At 45.9% G+C, this 27,796-nt stretch overlaps 1 protein-coding gene across 13 annotated transcripts in view; it reads left to right on the forward strand.

Annotated features, from left to right (window-relative positions):
- The first annotated feature begins 42 nt into the window (after positions 1 to 42).
- LOC6526806 (protein turtle) overlaps positions 43 to 27,796 on the forward strand; it is a 39,701-nt gene continuing 11,947 nt past the window's right edge. For 4 of the 13 annotated variants that reach the window (XR_006245122.1, XR_006245123.1, XM_015197980.3 and 1 more), the window contains exons 1-9: positions 45 to 164; positions 1,634 to 1,949; positions 12,617 to 13,090; positions 16,566 to 16,687; positions 20,975 to 21,257; positions 22,241 to 22,482; positions 24,855 to 25,125; positions 25,229 to 26,092; positions 26,446 to 26,529. Coding sequence is in view for 10 of the 13 variants with exons in the window: in XM_015197980.3 (XP_015053466.1) it covers positions 12,679 to 13,090; positions 16,566 to 16,687; positions 20,975 to 21,257; positions 22,241 to 22,482; positions 24,855 to 25,125; positions 25,229 to 26,092; positions 26,446 to 26,529 (2,278 nt within the window). In the remaining 3 variants the exon portion in view is untranslated. Of the gene's footprint in view, positions 165 to 1,099; positions 1,189 to 1,633; positions 1,950 to 12,616; positions 13,091 to 16,565; positions 16,688 to 16,760; positions 16,770 to 20,974; positions 21,258 to 22,240; positions 22,483 to 22,960; positions 23,036 to 24,854; positions 25,126 to 25,228; positions 26,093 to 26,445; positions 26,530 to 27,796 lie in introns of those variants that run through there. The other 9 variants (XR_006245121.1, XM_015197974.3, XM_015197976.2 and 6 more) reach the window with 6 other exon arrangements.

Here is a 27,796-nt window from a genome sequence, read left to right on the forward strand (position 1 = left end):
GTTCGTGCAGCAAATGCTGTCTCTTTTTCGAGTGGCAAATCGAGCAGCACTGACGCAGATTCAGTACTCAATTGTTGTTCCACCACGGCGTACGTGAACGCGGACGAAATCCGTAGAGTCAAAAGCAATCAGAAATCCCATTTCAATCGCAGCGTTCAGTGGCCGTAAGTGCTGTCTCGCTCTCGCCATTTCCCAATGTGTGTGAGTGTGAGTGTGTGTGCGACTAGGAAAATTGTTCAAGTTATGGATACGCAAATTGATGGAAAATGATGGAGAGTTTAAAAGAAAAACAAAGCAAAAAGCGGGCGGCAATCAAGCGGAACGTCACAAATTCAAATCACCACCGGAAAAAGGGGTGGGAAAACGCTCTCCCAATTGTGCGTGTGTGCTTATGCGTGTGTGTGTGTGTCTGTGCTAATGTGGAAATTCGCTCGCGTTTTCGGCGTTTTTCACGCTCCTTTTTGGCCAGAATCGGAAAAACAGGACCACACCCGCGCGGGTGCAAAACTTGAAAATGTGAGGGGAAAAAAAAGCAGCAGAACAGCCAAGAAAAACAGCGCTGCAAGAAAAATTCCAGTTTCCCAAAGGATCGCAAAGAGAGTGACTGAGAGTTATAAGAGCTGAAAACTTGTACTGGCTGCAAGTTCTCAACTGGGGGGGTTTTTCGGGCCAGGACAGTTGCGCAAGTGAGCAGTTCCCGTTATTGGGGAATTTTGGCCAACAGGATAGCCGTTACGCATCAGCTGATTGCTTGGAAGGGAAAATATATAAGGTCCTTTAACTGCAGAAATGCCAGCTTAAGCTAGCGAAATAGTTTGATATTTCTAAAATTTTAAAAAAATTCCAATTTATTTTTATTAATAAGTTTCAATAACAGTATTCTTAATCGCGCTAATGTGATATTAGGCAGCGTTGTAAATGTTAAACTACCAAGTTTCCCATCATATTATTTGAGTGGCAGCTAGAAAACTCGTCGAGCATTTATAGCTTGCTCCAAAAATTGCCAAAAATTAAACCCCATATTTTCGCGCTGAGCGCTTTTCCCCGCTGCCTTGGAAAACTGGTTCTCTCTGTTTCTGTTTTTTGGCCTGTGCAGCCGCCGCGATTTTCCAGCGAGCTGTTCGACAGAGCCGTCAGTTGGAGTTTTCAAAAAACGCCAGGCAATTGGTGTGGCGGCTACGCACAGCTGTGAGTTTCAGTTTATGGTTTCGACCTGTGATTTTGGCCCGGCCAAGTGGAAAAAAAAAAACAGTGGGAGGATGCTAATAAAACAGCTCGTCCAGTGACAATTATATAATGCATATAAGGCTTATGAGGCGTGTAAGGCGTAGCCACCGCATTGACCCATGAGTCACGTGTTCCGGGGTGTGTGTGCCGCAGTGAAACTTGCGAATGCCAAAGGACCTTTGTTTGTTGACCAGACCCATACTCATATCCCCCTTGCTTTTATGCCGTATTGATTTTATTTGTTGTGCATAAAAGGCGCGTTTATTTGCGGACCCCTCGCATCGCCATCGGCATCGCCATTCATTTTACGCCTTATGTCTTATGAGTTTTGCCTTTGTTCTGAAGCACTCAAGCAACCATTTCCCCCCCAATCGAATTGGAATAACATAAAAAATCCTTTGTGCAGCCCCACGTAAAAGTCAACGGTTTCAAAGTCCTTCGTCAAACGCATACGCCCAGTGTACTCGAAGTAGAAAGTGTCATAAAGTATGCGATTATCCTGTAAACAAAGTGTAAAACGCGCCCAGTAAACGCCGAAAACGAAAGGCAAACAGCAAACAGCAAACAACTCCCGGATTTTACGACTTGAGCAATCAACTCGCTTGGTCACTCCACCAACTTGAGGACTCGTAGGACTGCAGGAGTGCAGGACTCTTGCAATTGGCCAGTACAAAACTATAGAATCGGATCTGGGCACGTCGTATAATGATTGCGCAAGTGAGGTGAGTCACCCATCGGCGGCCAAAACGTCGATATACTGAATTGTAATGTATGGGAAATCCTCGGGGAAAACTGTAGCTACAACTAAAACTAAAACATCGCAAATTGCACACACATTGCACATCGCACATCGAACAGAACAATCGAAATGCTGCCATGTCCGCAGGCTAGAATTTAATTAAAATTTATGAAATTTCAATTACACTGGCAAGTGTAAATAAGTGCGAGTGCGAGCATTAGGGGCCGCAATTCAATTACGAAATTTTCGAAAGGCCAGAAAAAAGCACTCTGGCCCGGAAAAACAAACAATCCAACTGGGCCAGAAAGCAGAAAAACAAACGGCAAATGTCAAGGCGAAGGGAAGGGTATGAAATCGAAGGGAATCGAAGGGATCGGTTTGCGAGAGGGGCTTGCAGTTTCGATGGCTCCAAAACGGATGGAGGGGCTTGATTGGTTTTGTGGCTTTTGTATCCACATCTTGCACCGAGCTAGCTGCCAAAGCGACTAGATTGACCATCTGCAGTTTGATATAACGAAGCAGCAAACATGTGTAACCACCGATGACGACAAAGACGGGGACAGATGATAAAGACAAAGGGTCGGTTATTAGTGGTTTGCCGGGCCCCAGGAAATTGCAATTCCCATAGAGGGACACCATACGGATACGGCTCCATGGCTTTGCGCTCCGCTTCACTCGTTTCACTCGCTTCTTGGCAGTCATTTATACGAATATTCGAATTTCGCCCGCCCCAATGCCTAATATTGATAAATGAAGTAGTTGTTTGCCCATTTGGCTCCACACAGGATGGGGTTACTCCACCACCCTCCTGAGGAGTACTATATGGAGTAAATTTGGGCCTGTCTGTCGACAGGTCCCTGAAATGCCAGCAATCATCGGCGGATCGATTTACCATTACATTTGCTGCATGCCAGATATTTACATGTAAATGTATAAAGGCTGTAAGTGGGTGCTTGCGTGACTGCCGACTAAGGTCACTTGGTAACCTATTCAAACGAGTTACGACCTCGCTTAAAGGCGATAACGATAACGATAGCGATAACTGTGCTCGCACACGAATGCAGTCAAAAAGCGACGCGCCATAAGTGTAAACATAAACAAGAAATTGGGGTCACAGCTTCGATTATCGGAGATTTGGATACTCTTTTCCCGCTTGGTGTATGCAATATTTTATAAAGTCAAATCCAAATATTTACACATTGCTTTATCATTAAGGGGATTTTCGTAACTTACTTTGCATTCAGTGCAGGTATATAATTTTGCAAAGAATGTTTAAACTCTTAAGCTTTTAAACATTCTAGAAGAAAGGAAGACTCTATTGCTGACCAAATCTTGACATGTCCAAACTTATTTTAATTGGAATTCATTCGGTCACTATATAAACTGTTTCAATGCTTTCTTGGGTCACCAAATAATGAAGTTCGGTTTCTTTCAGTTACTATATAAACGGCTTTAATGTTTCCTTGGGTCACCATAAATTTTAGTTTGAATTCTTTCAGTCACATTATGTAAACTCTTTCAATGTTTTCTTGGGTTACCTAGTATACTATTGTGAATTCCCTCAGTTACTATGTAAACTGTTTCCATGTTTTCTTGGGTCACCAAATTCCGCTTAAAAGAAAGTGTACCTATAACTTTGCTACGAAAGTAAAGCACCCACATAATTCAAAACAAAAGCCATGCGGGGTACGGAAGCTGTGGTCAGTCAGTCAGTGAGTCTGCTTAGAGTTTTTTGTTTTTTCGTGTTTTCGCTGGAATTTGTTGGAATTTGTTGGCTTCGTGGTCTCACAGCCAGATTATCCAACAATGTGAACTAGAGTGGACCCAAGCCTGAGAACTTTATCAGCCGCTTTTGGTGTTTTGGTGTTTTGGGTATACACACTCCGCACTCTCTCGATCGCCAACTCGATCGGACAACTCCAGAGTTGGCGCCCAAAAAAAAAAAAAAAAAAAACTGGCGCACATAATGGGACCGAGCGAAACTCGAGCCCAAAACACAAAACACAAAGTTCGAGATGAAGGCGTAGAAGTTTTGGATGTCGTCGGTTGGATGAAGAAGGGGAGGCCTGAGATCGGCTTACACTTGGAGCTGTGTGGTACATACGGGCTATGTACATCTACATCATTGGACTTCAGGTTCTCCGATCCCAGGTCTTCACGTATAAGAGAGCCGGACGTCTCGGCTCGAACTTGTTTTTCTTTTGCCACGATAGATACACAGAATTTCCTGCAGCAGCCGTTTGTTCCTGTATTGACGTCAGATGGAAACACCGAATGCAATTCGCAGTCGACGATCTTGGTAACGACGGCAATGGCAGCAACAGAGGACAGGTAGAAACACTGAGAAATATTACAATACCATAATACAACAAAGAAAAATATACAATCTTAAGGGAAAATATACGAAATACAATTGATACATGCCTCTGCTTACAATTTTGAATAATGGAACAAACAATTATGTTGCTTTACATTCTAGTTAAAGGGACTATATGTTTGTAATTGTTGGCTGGATTTTTGCGCAGTGCAGGGAAACCAACTCCCGAACATTCCCACACAAGTCGCTCAGGTGGAGTTGGGCGGGAACGGTGAACGGTGAATGGTTGGTGGTGGTTGGTGGTGGTAGTTGGTAGTAATGGCACCACATGCAGGGCTTCGCCTGTAGGTGCACCACTCAGACCCGCACTGCACTCATCACACCTCTCGGCACCACTCACCCACATCCTGGTGACGCTTTGTTCTGGGCTCTTGTTTTTCTGTTTTTCTGTTTTTGTTGGGACTTTACACTCCATTGGCAGTGAAGCGTTAAAATTGACCCAGTTGTTGATTTATTTTTACTGCTCTTCGAGCTGGGCAGTGCACAAGGCGAGTCGTGGCATTTCGCCTGCAATTGGATGATGGCCCGGGACCGGCAAAAATAATTCAAATTGAAATACAGGAAAAAAACGGGAAAACAATCCAAATTTGCGTTCCCATTTAAATGCATGAAACTCGCATTTCCGAATATTCGAGGAGTCAGCACGATCTGACTTCACTTGAATCGAAACGAGTCGAATCGAGTCGAGTTGAGTTGAAACAAAACGAATGAATCGCTTTAAGGTCTGGAGCTCCGTGCACGAATGCATTTTCAATTTGCTGGCTACAAATTCCGGAGTCGAGATGGCTGAGAGGCAGCAAGTTTGCAGTTGAAGTTGAAAATTGTTTGCATTTTTGCGCTTACGATAAAAAATAAGTACTGCTTTTATATGGCAGAAGGCCCTCTTCCCAGATAAAAAACGAAAACGATAAAAAACATAAGAAAACTCTGGCAGAGACAACTTGGCCGTCCCTCTTTTTGTCTCGTTGTTACTTCTCTTTTAATAACTATGCGGGTTGCTTTTTGTTTTCCTTGGGCCAAAACTTCTGGCCCAGAGAAAAGGGGTTTGCTGGAATTGCTGGAATTGCCGAGCGGAAAGAAGCTGAAAGTTGAAGTGCAAAGCCGGGGAAATTAAAATATTTCCATACTGCAACTTAAAGTTGCTCATTTGAATAAAATGTAGCGAGATTGGGCAGCCATAAGTTGTATAAGTTGGTTAACCAATTCGAAGGACACGAAAAGGAGGTAGAAAGCAGCCCTAAATACTTTTCCCAGGCCCGTTTCGGTGTTCATTATTTCGTTGCGACCATTAAAGTAATTTGCCACACTTGTCGCCGGCCATTAGGCCCCATTAAAGCGCAATCAGAAATCTGGTTTCCCTTCCACTCCTTGACCAATACTTGAGTATCAATTTGCAGAACGAAACCAAAAAGTTGCCAAAGTGTTGCCGCTGCACGAACCCTTTTTATTAGTTTTGAGATATCGACAGGACGAACCAGGACGAACAGAACCAACAGGACGACCAACAAGGGACTGGCTTTTAATAAGGCCATTCAGGCCACAGCGGCAAATAGTTCAATGGACTCGTCAAATCGCCCGCCTTGCTATTGGTGTGTTTTTCGCCAGCTTAGCCGGGAAAATCAATATCCTGGCAAGGTCCTGTGCTCCTTTGTTGGCCTGCGCTCGCTGAAAAATGTTTGAGTTTTAAAAAAATAAGTGTCCATTCATCCGCTTTGCCTGCACGGCACAAAAGCTATGAAATACTTTATTTAAATTCCAAAGATTTATCTTTGCAAAGGAAAACGAATTTCCAATTGCTTCATTCATTTTATTTCTGAAATATTTGTGCGCACTTTTAGGACTTCATTTCGAATTCTTTTGATGCAAATTAAAAACTAATTGATTGTTAGAAGTTTTCTGTAGAAGACATTCAGGTATTATGTGCAAAACCATGTACAAGTGCCTTTCAAATGAAGTTTATATGATTCAATTGAAATATATTTTTTTGGTTGACTGTTCACTAAGTTTGTATCTCGTTATTTCTCTCTCTGCACAAAACAAACATTTGCATCTGGTTGGGAGTGGAGGTCCTGGCTCTGGGGCGTTGTTGTTTACTTATTCAATTTGGAGCTGTTTGAACTGCGCTGATATGCCCATTACAAGGTGCCCTGCCAGCCATCGAGTGCGAGTATACGACGTGCTCCATGGCGTATACGTAATTACGTTTGTCGCTGCCACATCGCAGCCCCCCCTCCCCGCCACATGCCCCTCCGATTGCCACTTTAAAGCATGGAAATTTATTTATTGCATAATGGGAAAAGTTTTGCACTTCAGTCATGATTTGCCACTCCCTCTCCCACTCCATGTCTCTCACTCGTCTCCATCTTGTGCTATTCAACTCGCAGCATTTCATTTGATGCAGCGACCAAAAGACGTGCGTAAACAGGGTGGCCAGGATCCAGGATTCAGGATCCCAGGACCAGGGACCCAGAGACCCAGGGATCCTTTAGCCAAGTCGAGCGTCGAGTGCTAAACTTTTTTGCCCGAATCCCGTTTGGCGTTTTTTCTTCTTTTTTTTTTTCACCCGCCCGAACTCGAAATCAACTTTATGCCGAGGCAACGGCAGCAAAGTTTATGGTCATGTCCGCTGGCCGGGGGTCGGAAAAGCGAGGAAAATCGGATGGCGGGAGGCGGGAGGCGGGAGTTTCCAGGGGTGGCCGTTCATTAGCGTTGCCATTACATTTATTTATTTTTCTTCATTCCGTTCTGTTTCGCTGTGCGCAGGATGTCTGATATACTGGCACAGCGACGAGGAGGCATCCATCCATCCTCCTCCAACTTCCCATCACAGTCAGTCCAAAAAGTCCTGAGCAGAGCAGAGAAGCTGGAGACTAAAGTCCACTTTAGTTAGTGCGAGAGCTTTAGTTTCAACAAGTTTTAAAAAAGTTAAATGAGACACACGAACTTCACATAATAGTAAAGTGGGGGAAAGGAGCTTCCAGCTCTAGGACAGTAATCAGGTTTTGAGCGGCTCAAAGTCAAAGAAAATTCCCGTGCACGCATGTCTGCAGTTATTAGACCTGCGTGTCTTCGCTTGAATTGCGGTGGAAAAGTTTTTATTTCTGGGGATCCTTACAGGATTTATGAGCAGACAGACCCGCCACAGCCGACAGAGGAAATGAATACAACGCGTAAGCCAGAGCGAGCCGAGATGGAAAAGTTTGCTAAATTTTCACTTCCGCCGCCGCCGCTTTTCTTTTGCGCCTTTGATATTCCCTTTCACATCGTCCATTCTCCGACTGCATAAATAATAACACAAACTTTTATTATTAATTTTGCTTAATCGAAATGCCGCAATTAAGCATGAAGCGTAAAAGTTTTCCTTCTTTGTCCTCGGCCACTCCTCCTCCTTCTTTTGCCTTAACGCCCAGCTGACCTCCCCGTGCTCCATCATTTTTAGTTCGCGGAATAATTTTGCACTTTTACTCCGCCGAATGTTTTCTAAGAAAAAAGTTGGACGGCACTGGCGGTTTCTTTCGTTTCTTCGCTACAGAAACAGTGCGCAAAGTTTTCTGCACTTTCCGAAATATTATTAAGAATTTAATTGCTTCAAAGCGCCAACTTTTTCCCGTTGGCGAGTTGGGCGTTTCCATCCAGGATAATTTCGAAAAAACTGTAAAGCGCATAAGCGGACCCATCGTTGTGGCCAAGTAAAATTGCCAAGTCACATGGCCAAATACAATGGTCAATAAGTAAGCGTCACAAGTGAAACAATCCATTACGGCATCGTTGTGATGTGAATGAAAAATATGTTGCGTAATGGGGCAGTGCGATAAGAAAGTGAAAACTACGAGAATGGGAAGCACAAATAAATTGTAAAAAGTGGGCATAAACGATACACAAACACAACACAACACAACACCAATGCTCGACTCATTTCCTGCCCGTTGCCCGTTGCCATCGCACATCGTTCGAAATTAAATTTCAAAGGCCCGGGACCATTAGATGGCCCATTACTGGCCTCCTTTTTGTGTCCAGAGGTCCTGTCTGTCCCTCTCCTTTCCACTAAAGAACCTCCCACCTCTTTTGGTCTTTTGGGGGCGGGACAGGAACCCGCAAACATCCTGTTGATGTCAGCAAATTTTATTTATTTGTGGTTCGTGTTGTATTACAGCATTTTAGAGCAATTAAAATTGTACAATGGCCGGGGCCATTTTTGCATGGCCCACCGAAAAACTTGGCCGCAGTCTATTTGGCCGCATTTTTTTCTAGATCATTTAGCCACACAAGTGGCTAATGATATATTGACTTTGCCTGCGCCCGCTGCTGTGTTTCAAACTTTTATGGCTATTCTTGGTCTAATTGCCCGCGGCGGGAAGGTAAAACTCATTAGATTAAGTGATAGCAGTTCTCTTTATGGCCCTATCTCGCCAGGAATTAACTGAAAAATAGCCATGGATGCTGGACGCTAGATGCTGGCTGCTGGACGCTGGATGGTCAGCAAAAAAATAACGTTTAAGAATAATCGAATGGAAGTGGTTCTGCTCCATAATGTCTGCTCTCCAAATAGCCGAGTACTGTCAATGCAGCTCGGGAATTGCAACTGCTATCCATTGTTCTCTCGCTTTGGCCTACTTATTCGGGCCCTCTCCGGTTTTTCCACTTCGCTAACAAGCTTACGGACTACTGGCCTACGGGTTCATTCCCCAAACGTAATCCAAACAGGCGGAGAATGTAAAGTGGCAAGGAGGTGGGGTTGTTTCATTTCATTAAAGTTTCAAGGCGTGCCACGCTGCGTATGAGTGATACTAAAAACAAAGCTACGGCAGTTAAATGGGGCAAGGGGGATACATTCAAAACACTCGCTAGAGCTTTGAAGTTTACACGGAAATTAGTGAATAATGTACAGGTTTGTAAAAGTGCACAGAACTTAAATATGCGAGCGTAAAATATATTTTATATATATTTTATTTAGGTTCCTATTTAAAATCCTATTTTAATGACTTTTTTCCTGTGCACGAGTAGAAAACTCGCACATGAAATGGCCCTCTTCTTAACAGTTTTCAACGCAGTGTGCAAAAGTTGTAAAATTTGTTGTTTTGCGCCAAAGGGCACACACCCAAGATACATACACAGCACTTGGGGCGAAAACTGGCAGCCGAGTGCCTGTCGAAATTTCTTGGGGTGTGGCAGCGACAAGTCCGTAAAGAAGTCCGGAGTCCGGAGTCCTCAGTCCGTAGTCCTCGGTCCAAAGTCCTTACTCGCAGGTTCGGAGTGTAGGCACTCGCCTTTATTGGAGTGCAATGAGCTGTAGTCTGGTGCCCCTGTCCTAATGCCAAGTTGTTGCGCACAACATGCTTAATTAGTTTCTGAAACCAAAGGGGCTGCGGTCGGTCGGTCGGTGGGCGGTGAGCGGTGGGCGGGGCAGTCCTTGGCCATGTGTGAGTCAAGTGAAAATTATTTGCGGCTTCCAGTTTCGGTTGGCCAGCAGCGAGGGTTTTTAATTAAAAGTGCCTCTGCTGCCCGCCAAACCTGGCCCCATCCATTCCCGTCCATCATCAGCAATCCCCAGAACGCAATGCAAATGAGCCCGCCAAGTAGCCCGCCGTCGTCCGTCGTCCGTGGACTGTGGACGGAAGATCCGCAACGGAGATGTGGTGGCTGTGCTTACGGCGGAATCCCGAATCCTCAATTCTGCGCCGTGTGTGCAGCCAACCAAAAAGCAGCAACCAGCAAACGGCGGCGGAAGCGGATGCCATAAAGTGCTGCCACCGCATGGGTCGAAAATAAAATGGCCGCCGTGCGAGGCGAGCTACACTGAGCGGAAAAGTATATGGAAATGGGTGTTTATTATAAAAAGAAATGCAAGATTTCAGTGATTGTTATCACACTTTGTTTCCCCAAAAATGGATTGCATTTAAATATTAGCTTAGGTTAATGCGTTAGAATAAGTTACATTGTTTTCCGAGTGTATGGAAATGTGCAGCTAGCTTCGTGACGAATGCTGCTGCGTGGGAAAGGGGCACTCACACACACACAGACAAACACACATTTTAATGACATCGACGTGGCCGACAATTCAGTTATGGGTCTCATGGCACACCAACCAGCATAGCACACAAAAACGCAAATGGACGTGGGCGGGAGAGGGAGAGGGGCGAACCAATCAACTGATTTAGCGCACGATGAGCTGGCCCCCATGTCCTTCTGCCCATGCCCATGCCCACGTTCGTCCTTTTCGTCCTGGGGTATCAGCAAATGCAATTCGTTTGCTGATTTGTCATTGTTTGGTATGCCGGCTGTCCCCACAGCTCAACTTGAGCTGATTTACAAATGAAATCATACGCCATGGCGGGCATTTCGGTAATGAAAATTCAGTCATAAGGGAAATCATTTTTCCGGCTTTTGTTCTATTTTGGCTGTGCCTGTGTGCCAGTGCCTGTGCATCCTTTTTTCAGCGAGCAGGACGAACGGGCACCGCACAGTTAATGCGATTTTTGCTGCTTGCTTGTTGCCTGGTCTTTCAGTTTGGGTGTGGTTGTGAAGGAGAAGGATATATAGGTGAATGTGCAGGACGAGCCCAGTGGTGCTGAGGGATTCAAGTGTGCTCTATAAATAAATTTCGTTTTAATAAACTTGTCATAATGGCGCTGGCAGCGCAAAAAGTTTTAATAATGCTCCACAAACCTTGACGTTATTAAAATTTTACATGTCATGCCAGAAAGGATTAAATTCAACGCACATGGACTCCCAGTGCGTATGTGTGTGTGTGCGGGTGTGTGCTAGTGTGTGTGCCGATGTGTGCTTGTGTGTGTACTATTCTGTTCGCTACTCTCTCACCGGATGTATTAAGTTATGCATTAAAATGGCACTAATGACGTTTATACAGCACTGTCAGCCACGAAACTTTCAACACACACACACACACACAAACACACATCCTGGGGGAAGCTTTGCTCGAGTTACTTAATTGCAGTGACAACATTGAGTAAGGAAAAAGCAAAGGCTTTTCACCCTTCATCTTGTTTTCTCCTCTGGCATCCCTCCAGGAATGAAAATCGCTACAAAAATGCTTTGCCTGCAATTTAAAATGTCTGTGTGGGTGGCTCCTGTGGCTTTTTGTATTTCTGTGTACTGGGGGAAGTTTTACGGCAGCTGCTTATATCTCTATGTGTGGCCATGTAATGGCGTAGAGTGCGGCAAAAACCGGAGACAGAGGGTTTCATTTTGTACGAATTGAGCGAATTCCGTTTAACGCATTCCGAATAATTTAATTAAAAGCACGTTTCCCGCTTTGTTTCCCCACCGCAAATGACAGGGAATTTCCTTAAACCTCAGCTTTTTTTCCATACTGCATACTTGTGTGGGCGATTCATAAAACACGCTTGGGTGCCATTTCAATTAACTGCAGCGCTACCCGAAAGTGGGGCCCCGATCACGATCCTGAGATAAAGTAGCGGCTGGAAAACTATCACACAAAGGCAAAGGAATACGTAAACCAAAGCCTAGCATCGCACCCATTCTGCCATCGACTTTCAACACGAGTTTTACATTAAAACGCAAAGTTTTATTGCCAAACAGGCGAGGAAAAGTTTGCTCTATTTGTATAGGAGCCTTGTAAGTTTCTGGGCCGCTCTTTTGTTGGGGATACCAACAGCACCAGCACCAGCACCCCCATCTCAATCTGCTAAGTGGTGTCCTTATCAGTTGTAGCTACAACATATTAGCTGCTTAATTTCACGGACGTGTGTGTGCGCCCTCGCCTCGGAGTGTTGAAATGGAAAACTTTTGTTTATTAATTTGTCAACGGCGCTTAGGACGCTGTTTCACGTTGTCCAAGATGGTCGATAAGGTCTACCTGTCTGCAAAGAAAACTTTTTGGTAAGAACGTCGCTTGAAGGACGTTATAAATATGTTAAGCTGATACAGCTAACATGAAACGAGTTTTGGGATAGTTTGCTAGTTTTTAGGATAAAACTTCTACATAAGTATCTGATAAATGGGATTTCTAGATGGCTGAGTTGATCCATCCCCAGAACAGGGTATGGGTATGGAGGCTAGTGGGCGGCTTGGGAGGATCGCTGTTGACACTTGACGTCTGACACTGACGCCTGTGATGGATGACGGCTGAGGAACGTGACAGCTTCATCAAGTGCAGCCAGGTGCGAGTGTGAGTGTGAGTGCGAGTGCAAGGCGTTCATTGATGGCAACATTTACCGCAATCCAGCAGCGACAATGCAATCCCTCTGACAGAATCTCACCCATTCTTCTTCTTTTTCCAATCCCTCTTCCAGATGACGCCACTGAAGGTGAGAAGGATACGTTAGGAGCGGCGTCGAACTATGGGAACAGAGGCATGGGCGTGTGCGCGGACCTCGGGTCTCATCGATGGTGTCGGGCATTGAGCACCCAGCACAAAACCGAGAAATCGAAGGAGCAGCAGCTACAGCAGCAGCAGCAGCAGCAATCCCAATCCCCGGAGAGCCCAGAGGAGCGTGCTTCCAGGTGTCGAGGAGCCATTGACAGGACAACGACAACGACGATTCCCGCTAGCAAAACGCTGACGGCATCGCCAGCGAAAACGGCAGCATTCACAGTGAAAACGACGAGGAGAAGACGAAGCCGACGAAGGGCAGAAGGCAGCTCCATCTGCGTACCCATCCCGCGGCGGGGTCAGGGGTCAACGCCAACGTTACAGGTGCTCCAGTTCGTTTTGGTCTCGTTGCTGGCCCTTCTAGCGAAACATGCCCAGGCGCACAATATTCCAGGTGAGTGAAATCGCAATCGAGTTGCTTAATTAAATCTCTCGAAAGCCTCGACTATTTGCGGCCAAAAATTTCATATGAAAATTTGATGGACGATGCGCTCTTATTTCTGTTTTCATCATCTGAAGAGCGAAAAATGCGTAAAAATGCGCATGTGTGGAACTTGATTTTTATCTGGTGTTCACGGCGCTCGGGAAAATTTAATGGCGCACAATAAGCGGCTTACGTGCGCCCAAAGCTGATTACATTTGGCAATTAGTGGACAGTTGGGCGCAGCATCGGCCATCGGCCATCAGCCATCGAGTTTTGACCAGTAAACCACTGGCCAAAAAAGAGAGAGTGGAGCTTTTGTTTAGCCCTCTTGATTTATTCGTTCCCAGCTCAATAGGTGCCCCTAAAATTCAGTAATTCGTGATTGTAAGCTTCAATGGGCGTATGCAGCAATAACTGGCTTAAACCATTTTCGATAGCCGTTTTAGTGATTACGCTATAAAATCAAAGAGAATTTAGAAACTGCGCTTGAATGTTGTAATACATTCTCGGCCAAATTTAGTTAGGTGACTGCGATCTAAGAAAGGTTACCCATAACTTTGAAAATTTCTTCGGAATGCCTTAGGTTAACTGGCCATCAAAGAACCTTTTGTGAACTACAGCAGCCCACTAAATTCGATGAGTTGACCTTCAGGCGAATATTCTGCGCTATTTCCTGATAGTCCTTCCTGCGCTGCCGAAGGACATTAAAAGTTGCCACTGGCTGCGCTCAATGTACCGTGACGTTCTTCGTTCCCAGCTCGTCGAGTGAATTAATTCAATTTAATTTAGCCGAAAATTGGAAAAACCGCTTGAGATTCCTTTGCCATGGCAGCGCAATGGCCACTTTGCAGAACGTTCGAAAGGTCAACGGCAACGGTCTACGGTTTTTCCGGGGGGCGTGACACTGCCACGATGGGAAAATAGCAAAATAAATTCCTCGATGGCGACTCCACTTGGCTCAAATCAATGAAAACAAAATGCGCCTCGCTGAATAACTCAGGCCAAGACTCGTGTCAAGTGCTCGGCGGTGGGTGGCTAAGTAAAGTGGATTGGGGGCTTGGAGCTTGGGGCTTGAAGGGAAGAGAAAACGTCTGCCTTTGGCTGAAGGACATTCTAAATGGAATAATGAAACCACTTTTGCATGTTAACGCCATCAAAAGGCGCGACGGAGGCGAAATACACGCGGGTACTTTGACATCCTAGCTTCCTGACTTCCTGACTTCCTGCTACCCTCGAGTACTTCACTTGGCTCTCGGCGACATGTCTGCAACATTATCAAAGGGCAATAGACGAACAAGTGCCTTGGCAGTGCACAGAGAGAAAAAGCGTGCAATTAACATTAGCTGTTTAGTAATTAGTCAAGGTTAGGTTAGGCAACCATCGAACAAAAGTATAGCTGCATACTCTCCCTTCCTTCTAGTAGAATCCCAGTAACTTTCTATCGAATCTAATATATAACTTATCACTCTTTTGTCCCAGTGCACGCCTCTCGGCATAATCACCATTGCCAACCCCATCAAGTCGTTGTCGTTATTGTTTTTGTGTCGCTCCTGATGTTGTGCTCCGTATTTTTTTCGGTAGCCGGAAAGCGGAGGCTGAGTGGCGATGCAAATAGTCTGCCAAAGCTGGCCAAGTTAACATAAATTTATGCAAATGCCAAAGTCAACAAGCAAAGAGTGCATAAAGCGACCCAGCGAGTCAGTGAGTGAGTGAGTGATTCAGTGGATGAGTGAGTGACTGACTGGTTGAGTGTCTGGTGGAGAGCGGCTAACAAAGACCTCATGTAGCTGGAGCCCAAGTCCTTGACAGGCTTTTTCCACATCTCCGATGGATGATGGGACGAGAGCTGATGGGGGAATTAATGCAAAACGCATTAAGTTGATTTTTTGCCGGACAACGCCCCAATCAAGAGCGGTCTGCCCGCCCGAACAATTGCCTTCGGACATGGGTAGTTTGCTTAACCCTATTACCGACACAGATACGGATACAGATACAGATACAGTTGGATCTACAGATACAATAGAGGGCGTGGGGGGATGGATGGCTGGTGGTGGCATGTGCAGGCAGGTCAGAAGTTGTTTGTTAACAAGTTTAGGGTCAGAATGCCAGGGCCAGAGATTCCGGGTCCTCGGCAGCAGCTGCACTTCGGTCACCATCGCCATCTTCAAGTGGCGTCCACACCCACACCCACACCCACCACCTACACCCACATGTGTGTGTGTAACAGGATATGCTCCCATATTGGATTGCTCCTCAGTTTGCTGCTGTTGTTGTCCTGCTGTTTCCGACAATTCATTTGCATTTCCGTTGCCGTTTGCCGCTTGCCGGGCTTTGAGCTCTGCTCCAATTGTAAACGAAATTTTCAGCTTGGCTGACCATGTCAACGGCTCAGAATAGCTCACTCCTCTCACTCACCCGGAGGCGGACTCTAGGTTTGTGAAGAGGGGGTGCGGTGCATACATAAATAATGCCCAGCACATTCGCACCTCGGGGCAGTCAGCAGGACCAACCAACCACAGCACAGAAATAAAGCGTCCATCAAAGCCAGGAACAAGGAGCCTAATCAGCGCCTGTCAAGTGCCCACCGCAGTCCATCCTGCAATCCTGCCACCTTTCTCCCAGCCGCAGACAGGTGACAAACGCTAATGAAATGTCACTACTCGTTGCGTTGCCAAGTCAGAAATACTCTGTTAAAATGCTAGTTGCTAGTTGGGAGGTGTTCGTCAAACTGATTTCTTACTCAGTGTGTGTGTGTGTCTGGTCAAGATATTAACTCAAGGAAAATGTTCCACAACTGAAATATGTACAATGGTACAATGTCGGAATATTTAAATACCTAATAAATACTTTTCTGGGGAAATATCTCGATAATGTTGTCAATCTAAGTTGGAACCATTAAGCTGACGCTAACAATTTCTCTCAGTGACTCCTGAGTGCATTCCTCTGCATAACCGTAGTTTCCAAACCACACACATTCACCGACTTTGAATGGGATAACTGATTTGAAAACCAAAATGGAAGCCGGGTCAGCTATTGGTCCCTTGGGAGAGATGGGAGGGCAAAAACATCAGTCAATGACCAGCACTTGACATGTGACCGACATAGCCATCAACAAATCCATTTAAAAGTAACCCCTGGCATGTTGGTTTTGCCATTCTTTCTGTCAGCGCGGAATGGGCACGAAATGGGCAGGGAATGGGCACGGAATGGGATTGCATGGAATGGGAGATGACAGGCGCAGGACATTTGTCGGTCCACGTAAATCGTGCTGAATGTCACGTCTAAATAGGAAGCAATAACGAGGACGGGACTGCGGCTGCGGAATTGGCCGTATTATGGGCGCATCACGTTGGGGCATCCTTGCTGCGGCTGCCAATTCGCATACACAAGTTGCAAGTGGTGTGTATCTAAAGAACCCCATATCCCTTTTCTTTATCCATTACAGAAGACGCCGTGCACATCACGGCCATCCTTGGCGAGGGCGTCATCTTTAACTGCCATGTGGAGTTCCCCAACGACCATCCCGTGCCATATGTCCTGCAGTGGGACAAGAAGGTGAGCGAAACGGTACGATATCACAGTTAACATTTCTTCTCTAAACTCTCTTTTTTACATTGTTGTTCCGATACGCAAAAACAAGCAAGAAAAAGTAAGATACAGTCAGTCAGAACAGACAGACCCACGCAGTAAACGCATATATAAAGAACTACCAGCCTATTCAGTGTATTCTCAACTAATACGTACAATACCATCTCTACTCGTATGAGTCTTGTTTCCCCCCACCCCCAAAAAAAAATCTCAGTTACTCAGCCTGAGTTTCATTATTTTATGTTGATTTAATGTGCCTTTAACGTGCTTAAAGCCCCCAAAACAAATTAACCAAGTTGATCCGATAACCGAACTATCCGAACTAACCGAACTATTGCCAATGCTCGTGTTGTTTGTTGCTGTCCATGCGATACCGATAACTATAACATATAGCTTGAGATGTATGTGTTTATGTGTTTCCATATATTGGTAATTTGAATTTGAATTTAAATTTGAATTAAAATTTTCGACTTGATTTCCCTCAGTTTGGTTTCAGTTCGCCTTGGTTCTCATTCAACCATCAGCCCCTATCCTCCGGCCTGAAATCGGGGGACCATCCCGATCCTGAATCCCGCGACCCGGACCCAAAATCACAAGCCAAGACACACCATTTGAATTAGGCAGGCTTTCGGCTTTAGGCTTACGGCTTTCCAGCGGCCGCTTCTGATTTCTGATCGGTTTTGGGATCGGATTCTTTGCGCCTCCTTTCAGTTCGCCCACAAGCCACAAGCCACACATACACAAGCCACACATATACAGAACACACTTCAGAATACTTCAGAACACTTTGAATCGAATTATTTTTGCGGCATTCGAAAACACCAAAAAGATGAAATTAATCAAATTATTTGTCAATTGAAGGAACGGGCTTCACAGCACCCGGACCAAAGAGAGCGAAAGAGAAGAAAGCAGTCGAATACGAAAAATTCACAATCCACCAAATGAAAGAAATCGAAAATGAAATTCCATTTGCAAATCAAATCAAATCGAAATTCGTTCGCAATCGACAGCATACACAAAAATCTAGCTTAGCTGCTCACTGCTCACTGCAACACACAAAAATGAATACAATTTCCACTACCGTTTATTCCTCAACCATGCAAATCCCCAACAATTAGCCACAGCCATTTATAGTCGAGCAAAAATATTGAAAACAAATTAGTCACATTGCCAAGACTTTAGTTGCCGAGTGTTTCGAAGCTCCATACCGCCTGCACCACCCACATGCCAGCCAACCACCCAACCACCCAACCACCCAAAAGTGGCAGTTCGAGTTTGCAGAAATATGCTAATGTTTGGCAAAGTTGAGCCGCAGATAAAGCGAATGCCACTGCCACCAGAATGACTGCACAAAGTTTTCAACTCTGCCACTCGGCCAAACGATTGATGGCATACGAGTCGAGTCGAGTCGAGTATGGCATATTTTTGGCACTATCAACTGCCGCTGCACATTCCCGTAGGATAAGCAAATTTAATTCCAATCAAATAAGCAAATACGCAAAAGGCGCAACGAAACTCCCATCACATATTGAGCACCGCCACCCAGTCACGTCTTTCTCTCCATTCATCTTTTTCAGTTGGCGTTTTTGTAATGTAATCCAATTATTTTCCCAGCATGCTTAGAGTATACTTGTAGTAAACTATTTTACCTGGCCCCATCTACACTGCTAGAAAGTAGTGTTACGTTGTGTTTGTATAACATATCAATATGCAGTGTAAAGTGTAGTATTTAGCATGAATCCAACATTATTTATTGGTAAAATGTCTTGAGAATTTAAGAGTAAGCTTCGAATATTTTTATAGCAGTGTATGTTTCATGCGGCAAAGTTTGATGAAGCCAACTAACGCGGGCAACCTCAGCTAAGCGACTTCCAACTAAACCCCGACCTCAAACAACTTACTTTCCATAATTTCAAGCACGCCTAAGCCAACTTTCTTCGGGGCTTCGGCTTCGGCTTCGACTTCAGCTTCTGCTTCAGTTTTAGCTTGGTCTGCAGGCTGATAGGAAAAAGCGAGGAGAACCGCAAGGATAATAAAGTGGAAAATGCCAGCAATGGCAGCCAGGATAAAAAAAGGACGAAGGCGTCGTGGGCGTCAAAGTCACGACTGTCCTTCGCTTAGCGTAATGCAGCCAAAGTTATGCGACTATGTATATGTTGTGCTGGGCAGATAACGTCTCCTGTTTTTTGTGCCAACTTAAAAGTTTTACAAGCAATTTTAATGCCAAACAAAGTTTTAAGTACTGCAAAAAGTATGTTTATGTTTTGTCGCGATAAAAATACCCTCGACCGCAGAGCGGGGAGGAGAGTCGGTAAATGGCCGAATTAAAGGGATTAACATGGCTTTAGCTTTTAATTTATGCGCTCGTATATCTCCTGCCCGCATTCCCGCCCACTTTTCCAGCAAAAACACACATTGCTGGCCCATAAATGCGAAAGAATTTCGCTTTTGTCAGTTGGCATTCATTAAAGGTTGCCTACTTTTGCGGGCTTACTTCCTTTCTCACTCTCTCTCTCTCTCTCTATATATATATGTCTCACTCTTTAAAGAGAGAGAGAGAAATCCCAGGAGGACGAAAATGAAAGGGCGTGAGACGGCGGCGTTGCCTTAGTTGCAATCTAAATTAATTGCTACTGAATAAATTAAGCGGAAAAATGTTTGCCAAGCCAACTTATGACGCTTCTGCGAGTGCGAATATTAATTTTGGCCCGGGCCAAAGGACCTCCTCGCCCGTCTGCGTGTCCTGTGTGTCCCTGAATGTCTGCCCCCTTTTTGTGCCTCGCCGTGCTGCTGTGCCTGCCAACGCAAATTATTTCATACGTCAGCCGAGAATATTATTAAAACGTCTATAAGTTTTAATAAGCGACATACAGCCCATCTAGCCAGGCTCTCTCGTCTAATTAGGGAAATAAATCGATTAGCTCTGCCTGGGATAACGTGGCGTATAAGCAATTTGCTTACCAGTTATTTATGTATACGCAATTACGCCGCTATCTTTGGCACACATCTCGGTATTTAGAGATAGGGAGCACAATCTGGTGTCCCCAAGTTGTTAATGCTTGGCCAGGTCCAGAGCCAGCTCCTGTTGGTCATGCGAGAGAATTCGAATCGAAAATGCACTCGGTTCAATGCATTCGCAGGGGGTCCTGGAAATAAAATAAACAAAAGGGCAAGTTGCACATGATTCTCGTTGTGGGGGGCGGGGGAGATTTTTTGGGGGCGAGTGCAGGTTAACCCCAATTTTTGTTGCCTGCCTGGATATATATGTATGTATATATTTTACATGCACATTTTTTATCTGCACAAGCTAGAATTTCAAATGTATCTCTTTGGCCCTCGTCCTTTTCGTTGTTTTAGTTGCTGTGCCACACACACACACACACACTGAGACAGATGATTTATTGTTGCCAGCGTGTCCCTGGCACACTACAAAAATACTGTGTGTGGGCGCGTGTGTGTGAGCCCACTTTCCACCGCCCCAGCACTTTTCCACTTTCCCTCCGGCCGTTGATGAGCATGCAAAAAGGACGAAGGGGCCGCGGGACAAGTGGTGAGCCCAGGATCTGGGGAGTTTGTGTTGACAGTGAAAATGTGTGACCATGTCTGTATATACATACATATAGTTTGTGTATCTGCGAGAGCGCTTGTTTGTTTGCCTGGCATGTTTACCATGCGGCAGCGCAATTTCTCCACGTTAACGTGATGAGTTTTTGTTTTGACTGTTTGTAGATTTTACTTTTGCAGACAGAACGCAGTTATGTTCCCCGTAGCCTTGTATTTATGTATGTACTATATGTTGTACCTATGTCGCAGCTCAATTTATTTGCGACAGTTGTTAGTTGTTTGCGTTGTCTCAGCGGGAAACTTTTGAGAATTCCCGATTAGCTTTAATGTGCACCCGCACCTGCATGCCACCGCCAAGATTTGTTGTGTGTCTTTCAATGTAGAACAATGCATGATCCTAGCCCCAGAGCACACACTGTTTTATGTATGTACATATGCCCCAAAAAAAAAAACTCGCGACTCATAAACCGAATCATAACCCTAGGTTAAATACTGTCTGTACCTGTAAATGTGTACCTGTTCCAAGTTGAAGCGTACCAGAAAGCAGACTCTCGTTTGTCGTTTGTCGTATGTACAAATGCCATGGCACATTCCATGCATTAAACGCATTCCAGACAGACCAATCAAGAATCAACTCTAATCACTTGCCACAACCCATTGAGTCAAACTAATGTGCGCATATACATATCCTCCTCTATCAAGGGCTCCGATCTGCCCATCTACATCTGGTATGAGAGCTATCCGGAGCACATCGAGGAGGGCTACAAGGGACGCGTGTCCCGCGTGTCGCAGGACTCGCCCTTCGGCTCCGCCTCGCTCAACCTGACCAACATCCGGGAATCGGACCAAGGATGGTACGAGTGCAAGGTCGTCTTCCTCAATCGGGACCCCAAGCAGCATAAGAACGGTACATGGTTCCACTTAGACGTACATGCACCGCCGCGCTTTAGTGTTACGCCAGAGGATATTATATACGTTAACTTAGGTGAGTATGAGCTTTAATGTTAAAATGTTTAAAGCAAAAATAGTGTAATATGGAAATAATCGAATGAATGTATTGTAAGTTATCGCAAATATCGAAATGTTATCGATCAAATTCGATACTAGTTTATCACTAATATCCGTCGACACAGTTATCGGCTTGTCCTACCATCACTAGCGTTCAAAACCTGCCGCTTTGCTGCCTGACAAATAGCAAGGCCATAAATAAGCGCATATTCAGCTGGCCAACTTATTTGGGGCCTGTCATCTCACAGAATTAAGTGGAGTGCGACCCCCGTACGCTTTTGGCCCACTTTTCGAGTGTGTCAAATGGCCGGCCATTTGTTGCAGCGCCCGAATGAGTTTGTCACCTTGAGAACTCGTATTCCCAGGAGTCGTAAAAAGTGCCACCAGCCGGGGCGGCTCACGAAACGAGTTATGGCCGCCCATTTGTCATCTTCCGTTGGAAGACGCGGCCCAAAGTGGAAGAGGTAGACGAAAATCGATAGGTGCTTTATGCTTGCAATCGTATCAAATCAAATTTCCGTCGCTTAATCAATGTGAAAATGTTTACAAGTCCAAGTGGCAGGCGGCGAAACAAAACAAAAGGCAGTTGGAGGTGCCGGAAATGCGTTGAGCGAATATGGCGCTGCAGCGCATAAATCAGACAAACACAGAATCAGAAGACAACGGGGCCAGTGAGGCGAGTAGGGAACTGCAACAAAGAGCCCGGTTTCATTGTCTGCCGCAAATGGTGGCAGGACGAAGGACAATAGATAAGCCACTGCCGAGCCGGAAGGAGGCGGTCCTGTGGCCTGTGGGCTGTGAGCTCATGCTCATGCCCTCCTTGAAACCAAAAAGCGTAACAATTGCCACCACTTACCTTATTAATTCCTCGCTCTCGTTCTTGTGCCCATTCTCATTCTTATTCTCGGTTTCGTTCTCATTCTCATTCTCATTTCGTTGTGGCACCACATTTCCTTGCAGGTGATTCAATTATACTCAATTGCCAGGCAGATGGCACGCCCACGCCGGAAATACTCTGGTACAAGGATGCCAATCCCGTCGATCCCTCGCCCACGGTGGGCATCTTCAACGACGGCACCGAGCTGCGGATCTCCACCATTCGGCACGAGGACATCGGAGAGTACACTTGCATTGCACGCAATGGTGAGGGACAAGTCTCCCATACGGCCCGTGTTATAATCGCGGGCGGCGCTGTAATCATGGTAAAAACCTAAATACAAATCACTTAATTTTGAGATACATACGGGGCTGTCCCAGGAATCTTCTTTAGAAATATCCACTTAGACGGAGCTCATGCCAATTAGTCTTATCAAAATCAAAATCACAACGTTTCTAAAAGTATATAGTATAAGTTAAATAGAAATTGATGCGTGCTCTTGAGCAAACATTATAGTGATTTCTGTGGCTTCCTGTGTTCAATAAATTCGCATGAACTCCAAACTAAACCCCCCGCCAAAAACCATCAGAGATTTCTGGGATGCCCCTGATAGAAAACCCAAGCGATACAAAAGTAGCATTAGGAGAAAAGTTTGTGCTGGGACAATGGCAGGAGGTGATGAGCATTGGCAGATAACAACCAGGGTGTTCGATCAGGTTACTAATATGCAGTTTTGTTCTCTACCCCCACGTTCAATACACCCAAACCAATTTCCCAACAAAAAAAAAATAAAAAACCCGTAGGATAAGGCGGCGCCCGACAAACACACACGCACCAAGTCCAAATCGAATGTTGTGAATGAGAGGCTGACCATACGTGTAAGTCCCAACTGAAAATCGCTCCTTTTGCATTTTGCATTCCGGACTTCATATTCCGCATACTGCATAAACTGTTCAACGCTTTATCATTAACTAAGACCCTGGCAGCTGGCTACCGACTCCCATTCACAGCAGACCCAATCAATTTGAAACTCCGGGCTTTAGGATTTGGAGAGCAGCCGCCAAAAACGGCTTCAGAAATCACCAGACCAAACCATGTCCAGATTCCGATCCCGTTTCCGTGGCAATCGGCAGAGCAGGCCCAAAAACGGAGGAAAAAAAGCCGTAACAAGCGTGAAACTTTTTGTGCCGCCATGTGGCCTCCATCCGGCCCGTAGTTTTGCATGCCACTAGGGGCAGACTGCCCTTACTACCCCCCACAAAACAGCTAAACAGAACGGAACAGAACAGAACAGAGCAACCAGCAGAAGGAGCACAGGAGCGCTCGGTACACTTGACATGGTCATTCGCCTAGACTCAGGCAGATCCCCCTATTTACAACCTGCATACAAGCATGCTCACATGGCCCTAACCCACACACACACACACACACACCCACACCGTCCACATTCTGGGAAGCCTTCGTGCATGTGTGGGTGGAAACATGGCCGTCGTCGTCGTCGTCTGTATAGCATACTTTTGTGCGCCCCGCTAATGCATTTGCATTTCGGTTATTTACAGTTAGCTGCAACTGCAAGAGGGCGGGATTAGGGGAGCGGCTAAGCCTGCACAGTGAGAAAAAGGTCACGCTTAAGAGGTATCACAAAAAACTATTAGGTGTTCGAATAATTTTGTATTACCTATTGCCAAAGGTTACTCTCATTACTACCAAAAATTAGAGGTGTCTATATTTAATCTTAACTCAGACTGAACCTCGAAAATCTTTCTCTCTGTAACTCACAAGCAATCCTGCCTTTTTGGTCTATCCTTGCTGGCTTAGGGTTTTCCGCCCTACATGCACAAGCGGTTTGCCGTCTTGGAGCGCTTGAACTTTGACCTTTTGCTGGCTTTTCAGGCCAGCCAAGAATGACATGCAGCAGCAGAATGGGCAGTGTACATATAGTACATAGCTTGTGCTTCAATTACAGCTCAACCGTTTTGCAGCAATCTGCGCATAAATATTGCAATAACATTTATCTGACCGCAGGCAAAGTGGACATTTTATAGATGACCCCAAGGGAAATCGAAGCAAATCCGAAAGGCAAAACCAGCCAATTCAATTTACGAGCCCATTTCGGCCACCAGCAGTCGGAGTCAACCCACATCAATTTTGGCCATAACTAAAACTAATTCAAATGAAACAGTCTGCCAGCAAATTGCCCGAAAGCAAAGCGGCAGCAGCAAATGTGCCCATTAAATAAACCAAGCCGTACACAACGGACCCCAGAATGCACTCATGCAATTACCAGGAAGGACGAAAAGGGGTTCGCTTCGTAATGTTTGCCTCCTGACATTTGACTGACAACTTGTCAATGGCAGCGAGCACGGGGTAGCTAAGGAGCGGGGATTTTTGGGTATACTGGGTTGTGGTGGGGGATACTCAGGAGATGGAAAGCGGGGCACATTTCATAGCTGTGACAGCAGAAATGTTATTTCTCGGTAGCGAGTGCACACAAAGGGATATCGATGACGGCGACAGCCAAAAATTAGCTGTCAAGCTCCAGGCTCCAAAAAGGCAACGACCAGGGTTGGTTCCTTTTCACGATTTGAATTAGTCAACAGTCCACAGTCAACCGTCATAAGTTTGCAGTTCGTTACCCGTTTGTTGGACCCTCTTCTCTAAATATATTATCAAACCATTTTCCCGTACCCAAATCAGGTGCCTCCGACCAACCAAACGAAGCTCGAGGGCGAAAAAGTGATATTCTCCTGCGAGGCTAAGGCCATGCCCGGCAACGTCACGGTGCGCTGGTATCGCGAGGGCTCCCCCGTCCGGGAAGTGGCCGCTCTGGAGACCAGGGTCACCATCCGCAAGGACGGCTCGCTCATCATCAATCCCATCAAGCCGGACGACTCGGGCCAGTACCTCTGCGAGGTGACCAACGGCATCGGCGATCCGCAGAGCGCCTCCGCCTACCTCAGCGTCGAATGTGAGTAACTCAATACATACTTCTTATAACTCCTAAATATCAATTAGCTACCAGTATCATCCTGTGTATTATCTCTATCTAATTTGCCACTCCTCCTTTGCAGATCCCGCCAAGGTCACCTTCACGCCCACGGTGCAGTACCTGCCGTTCCGGCTAGCCGGCGTCGTCCAGTGCTACATCAAGTCGAGCCCGCAGCTGCAGTACGTCACCTGGACGAAGGACAAGCGCCTGCTGGAGCCGTACCAGATGAAGGACATCGTGGTGATGGCCAACGGATCGCTGCTGTTCACGCGGGTGAACGAGGAGCACCAGGGCCAGTACTCCTGCACGCCGTACAATGCACAGGGCACGGCCGGTGCTTCCGGGATCATGGACGTGCTCGTCCGGAAGCCGCCCGCCTTCACCGTAGAGCCGGAGACGCTCTACCAGCGCAAGGTGGGCGACAGCGTGGAGATGCACTGCGACGCCCTGGAGGCGGAGGGCACGGAGCGACCCACCATCAAGTGGCAGCGTCAGGAGGGCGAGCAGCTGACCGAGTCGCAGCGCAATCGCATCAAGATCTCCGGCGGCAATATCACCATAGAGAACCTGAGGAGGGAGGACTTCGGCTACTATCAGTGCGTAGTCTCCAACGAAGTGGCCACCCTGATGGCCGTCACCCAGCTGGTGATCGAGGGCACCCAGCCGCATGCGCCGTACAACATCACGGGCAAGGCCACCGAGTCCTCGATAACGCTGCAATGGCTGCCAGGATACAGTGGTGGGTCGGAGTACAAGCAGGACTATACGATCTGGTTCCGGGAGGCGGGCGTCAACGATTGGCAAACGATCTCTGTAACGCCATCGGGCAGCACCCAGGTGACCATCAATGGCCTGGCCTCCGGAACCACCTACGAGTTCCAGGTGGTGGGCCGGAATGTCCTGGGCGACGGGATGATGAGCAAAGTGATGACCGTGCGCACACTGGGTAAGTCCTCTGGATCCTATTCACATATCTATCTTTCGTTCGCTTGCCTCCTTCCTTTTACTTTTGATTTTTGGGTTCTTGCTGCAGTCGCTCCCCGGCATATCCTGCACATAAATCTCATGAGAAAAAAAAACCTCTGCACAAAACTGAAAATGGATTGGCTCTAACATAACGCTCTTGTTTTTCTCTCGTTTTCTTCTCTTTTTCCTCACCGACCTCCATCGAAAAACAAAAACCGCTACTCGATCTAACTTTCTCATACTAATCATGCGCGCAATCAAATGCAAACTGTCAAATGCCAAACCGCGACCACGAATTTTTCCTGGGAACCACGGAAAATTCGGGTTCAATAGAAGACGCTCCGGCAGCGCCACGTAATGTCAAGGCTGCAACACAACCGCCCGACTCATTCTTTCAGCTAATGCCAGACGAAGCTGGTAAGAGAATAATACCCAAAAAAAAAAACCAAACAAACAAAAAGAATCCCACCGAAAATCCCTAGAATTCTTAGTTGTATATAAGAATCGCAGCCATCGACGTACAAGGATTAAATCTGTTTGAAATCTAAATTCTTTATGTAGTTGCGCCAGCATTTTCTAACCTTTTTACTACCTAAGACTGAATGATGTATATACACTAAACATTTGCAAACGGGGGCTTTCCAAATTAAAAGGTTTCCTTTATCCAAATCTAATGCATGATTGAATAGCTTGTTGTCCTTCTAATTGTTCTGCTGTTAAGAAACCAAGAAGAAGACGAATTTACCTAATAGCCATCTATCATCTGCAGTTCTATAAATCAGTTTTAATTGATTTTATGATTTCTTAAATTGTTGTATAAAGACTATAGTTTGTAGAAAGCAAACGTTGTAAGATGAATCCATTTGAAAGCACATTGCAACCCCAGCTTAATAGTTTCTCCGACCCCTTGCCCAGTTTGCATGAGGCTTGAATGAAAACCAAAACCCTGAATTTATTTTTCGATATTTCACAAAGTTCTTGAAAAGTGTGAGTTCTTAACACCCGAAACAATTTTCCAGCCGACTGGTGGCTTTGCCTCCACTTACTCCCTTTCTGGCAGCCGCAGAGCCATATCCCACCATCTCCCCAATGAATTCAATATTCATTTTGGCTTTTGGAGCCTGGCTATGGGGAAAAAAGAAGCAACAATTAAATATTCAAACCAATTATACACGGCTCCCCATTTATTGGCTGCCAAAGCACGCCCCGAATTCGCGCCATTTCCCATAATTTGGCACATGTGCCGGGGACTTGGTTCTCGGGTTTCGGGATCCAGGATTCTGGGTCCCCGCGTCCTTTTGGCCTGGATACGAATATTACATTTGTGGGCCACACGCACACCGCGAGGACTATCTGCGTTGATCTCCGTTCGCGTGTGTGCGTAATTAAAACAGTTTGGCCCCGCATTTAATTATTTAAATTAATTGAACTGTTTTTACAACTGTGCTGTGTGTGTTTGTTGTCCGTGTCTTGCAGGTTGTGTGCGGTCGATATGACAACGCCCATTTCCCCAACTCCCACTCTCCGTCCCACTTCGAACACCACTCACCCACTGCCCCACTCCCCCTGCTCCCTGCTCCACGAAAGAGCGTAATTTAAACAACCATATTACCAAATGCCGAGGCACATTTAACAAGCACGCCTGCCACGCCCCCCGCTAGATCCTTCCGCCCCTTTTGCGGGG

Source organism: Drosophila yakuba, chromosome 2L, assembly GCF_016746365.2.
Source record: "Drosophila yakuba strain Tai18E2 chromosome 2L, Prin_Dyak_Tai18E2_2.1, whole genome shotgun sequence".
NCBI classification, from domain to species: Eukaryota; Metazoa; Arthropoda; class Insecta; order Diptera; family Drosophilidae; genus Drosophila; species Drosophila yakuba.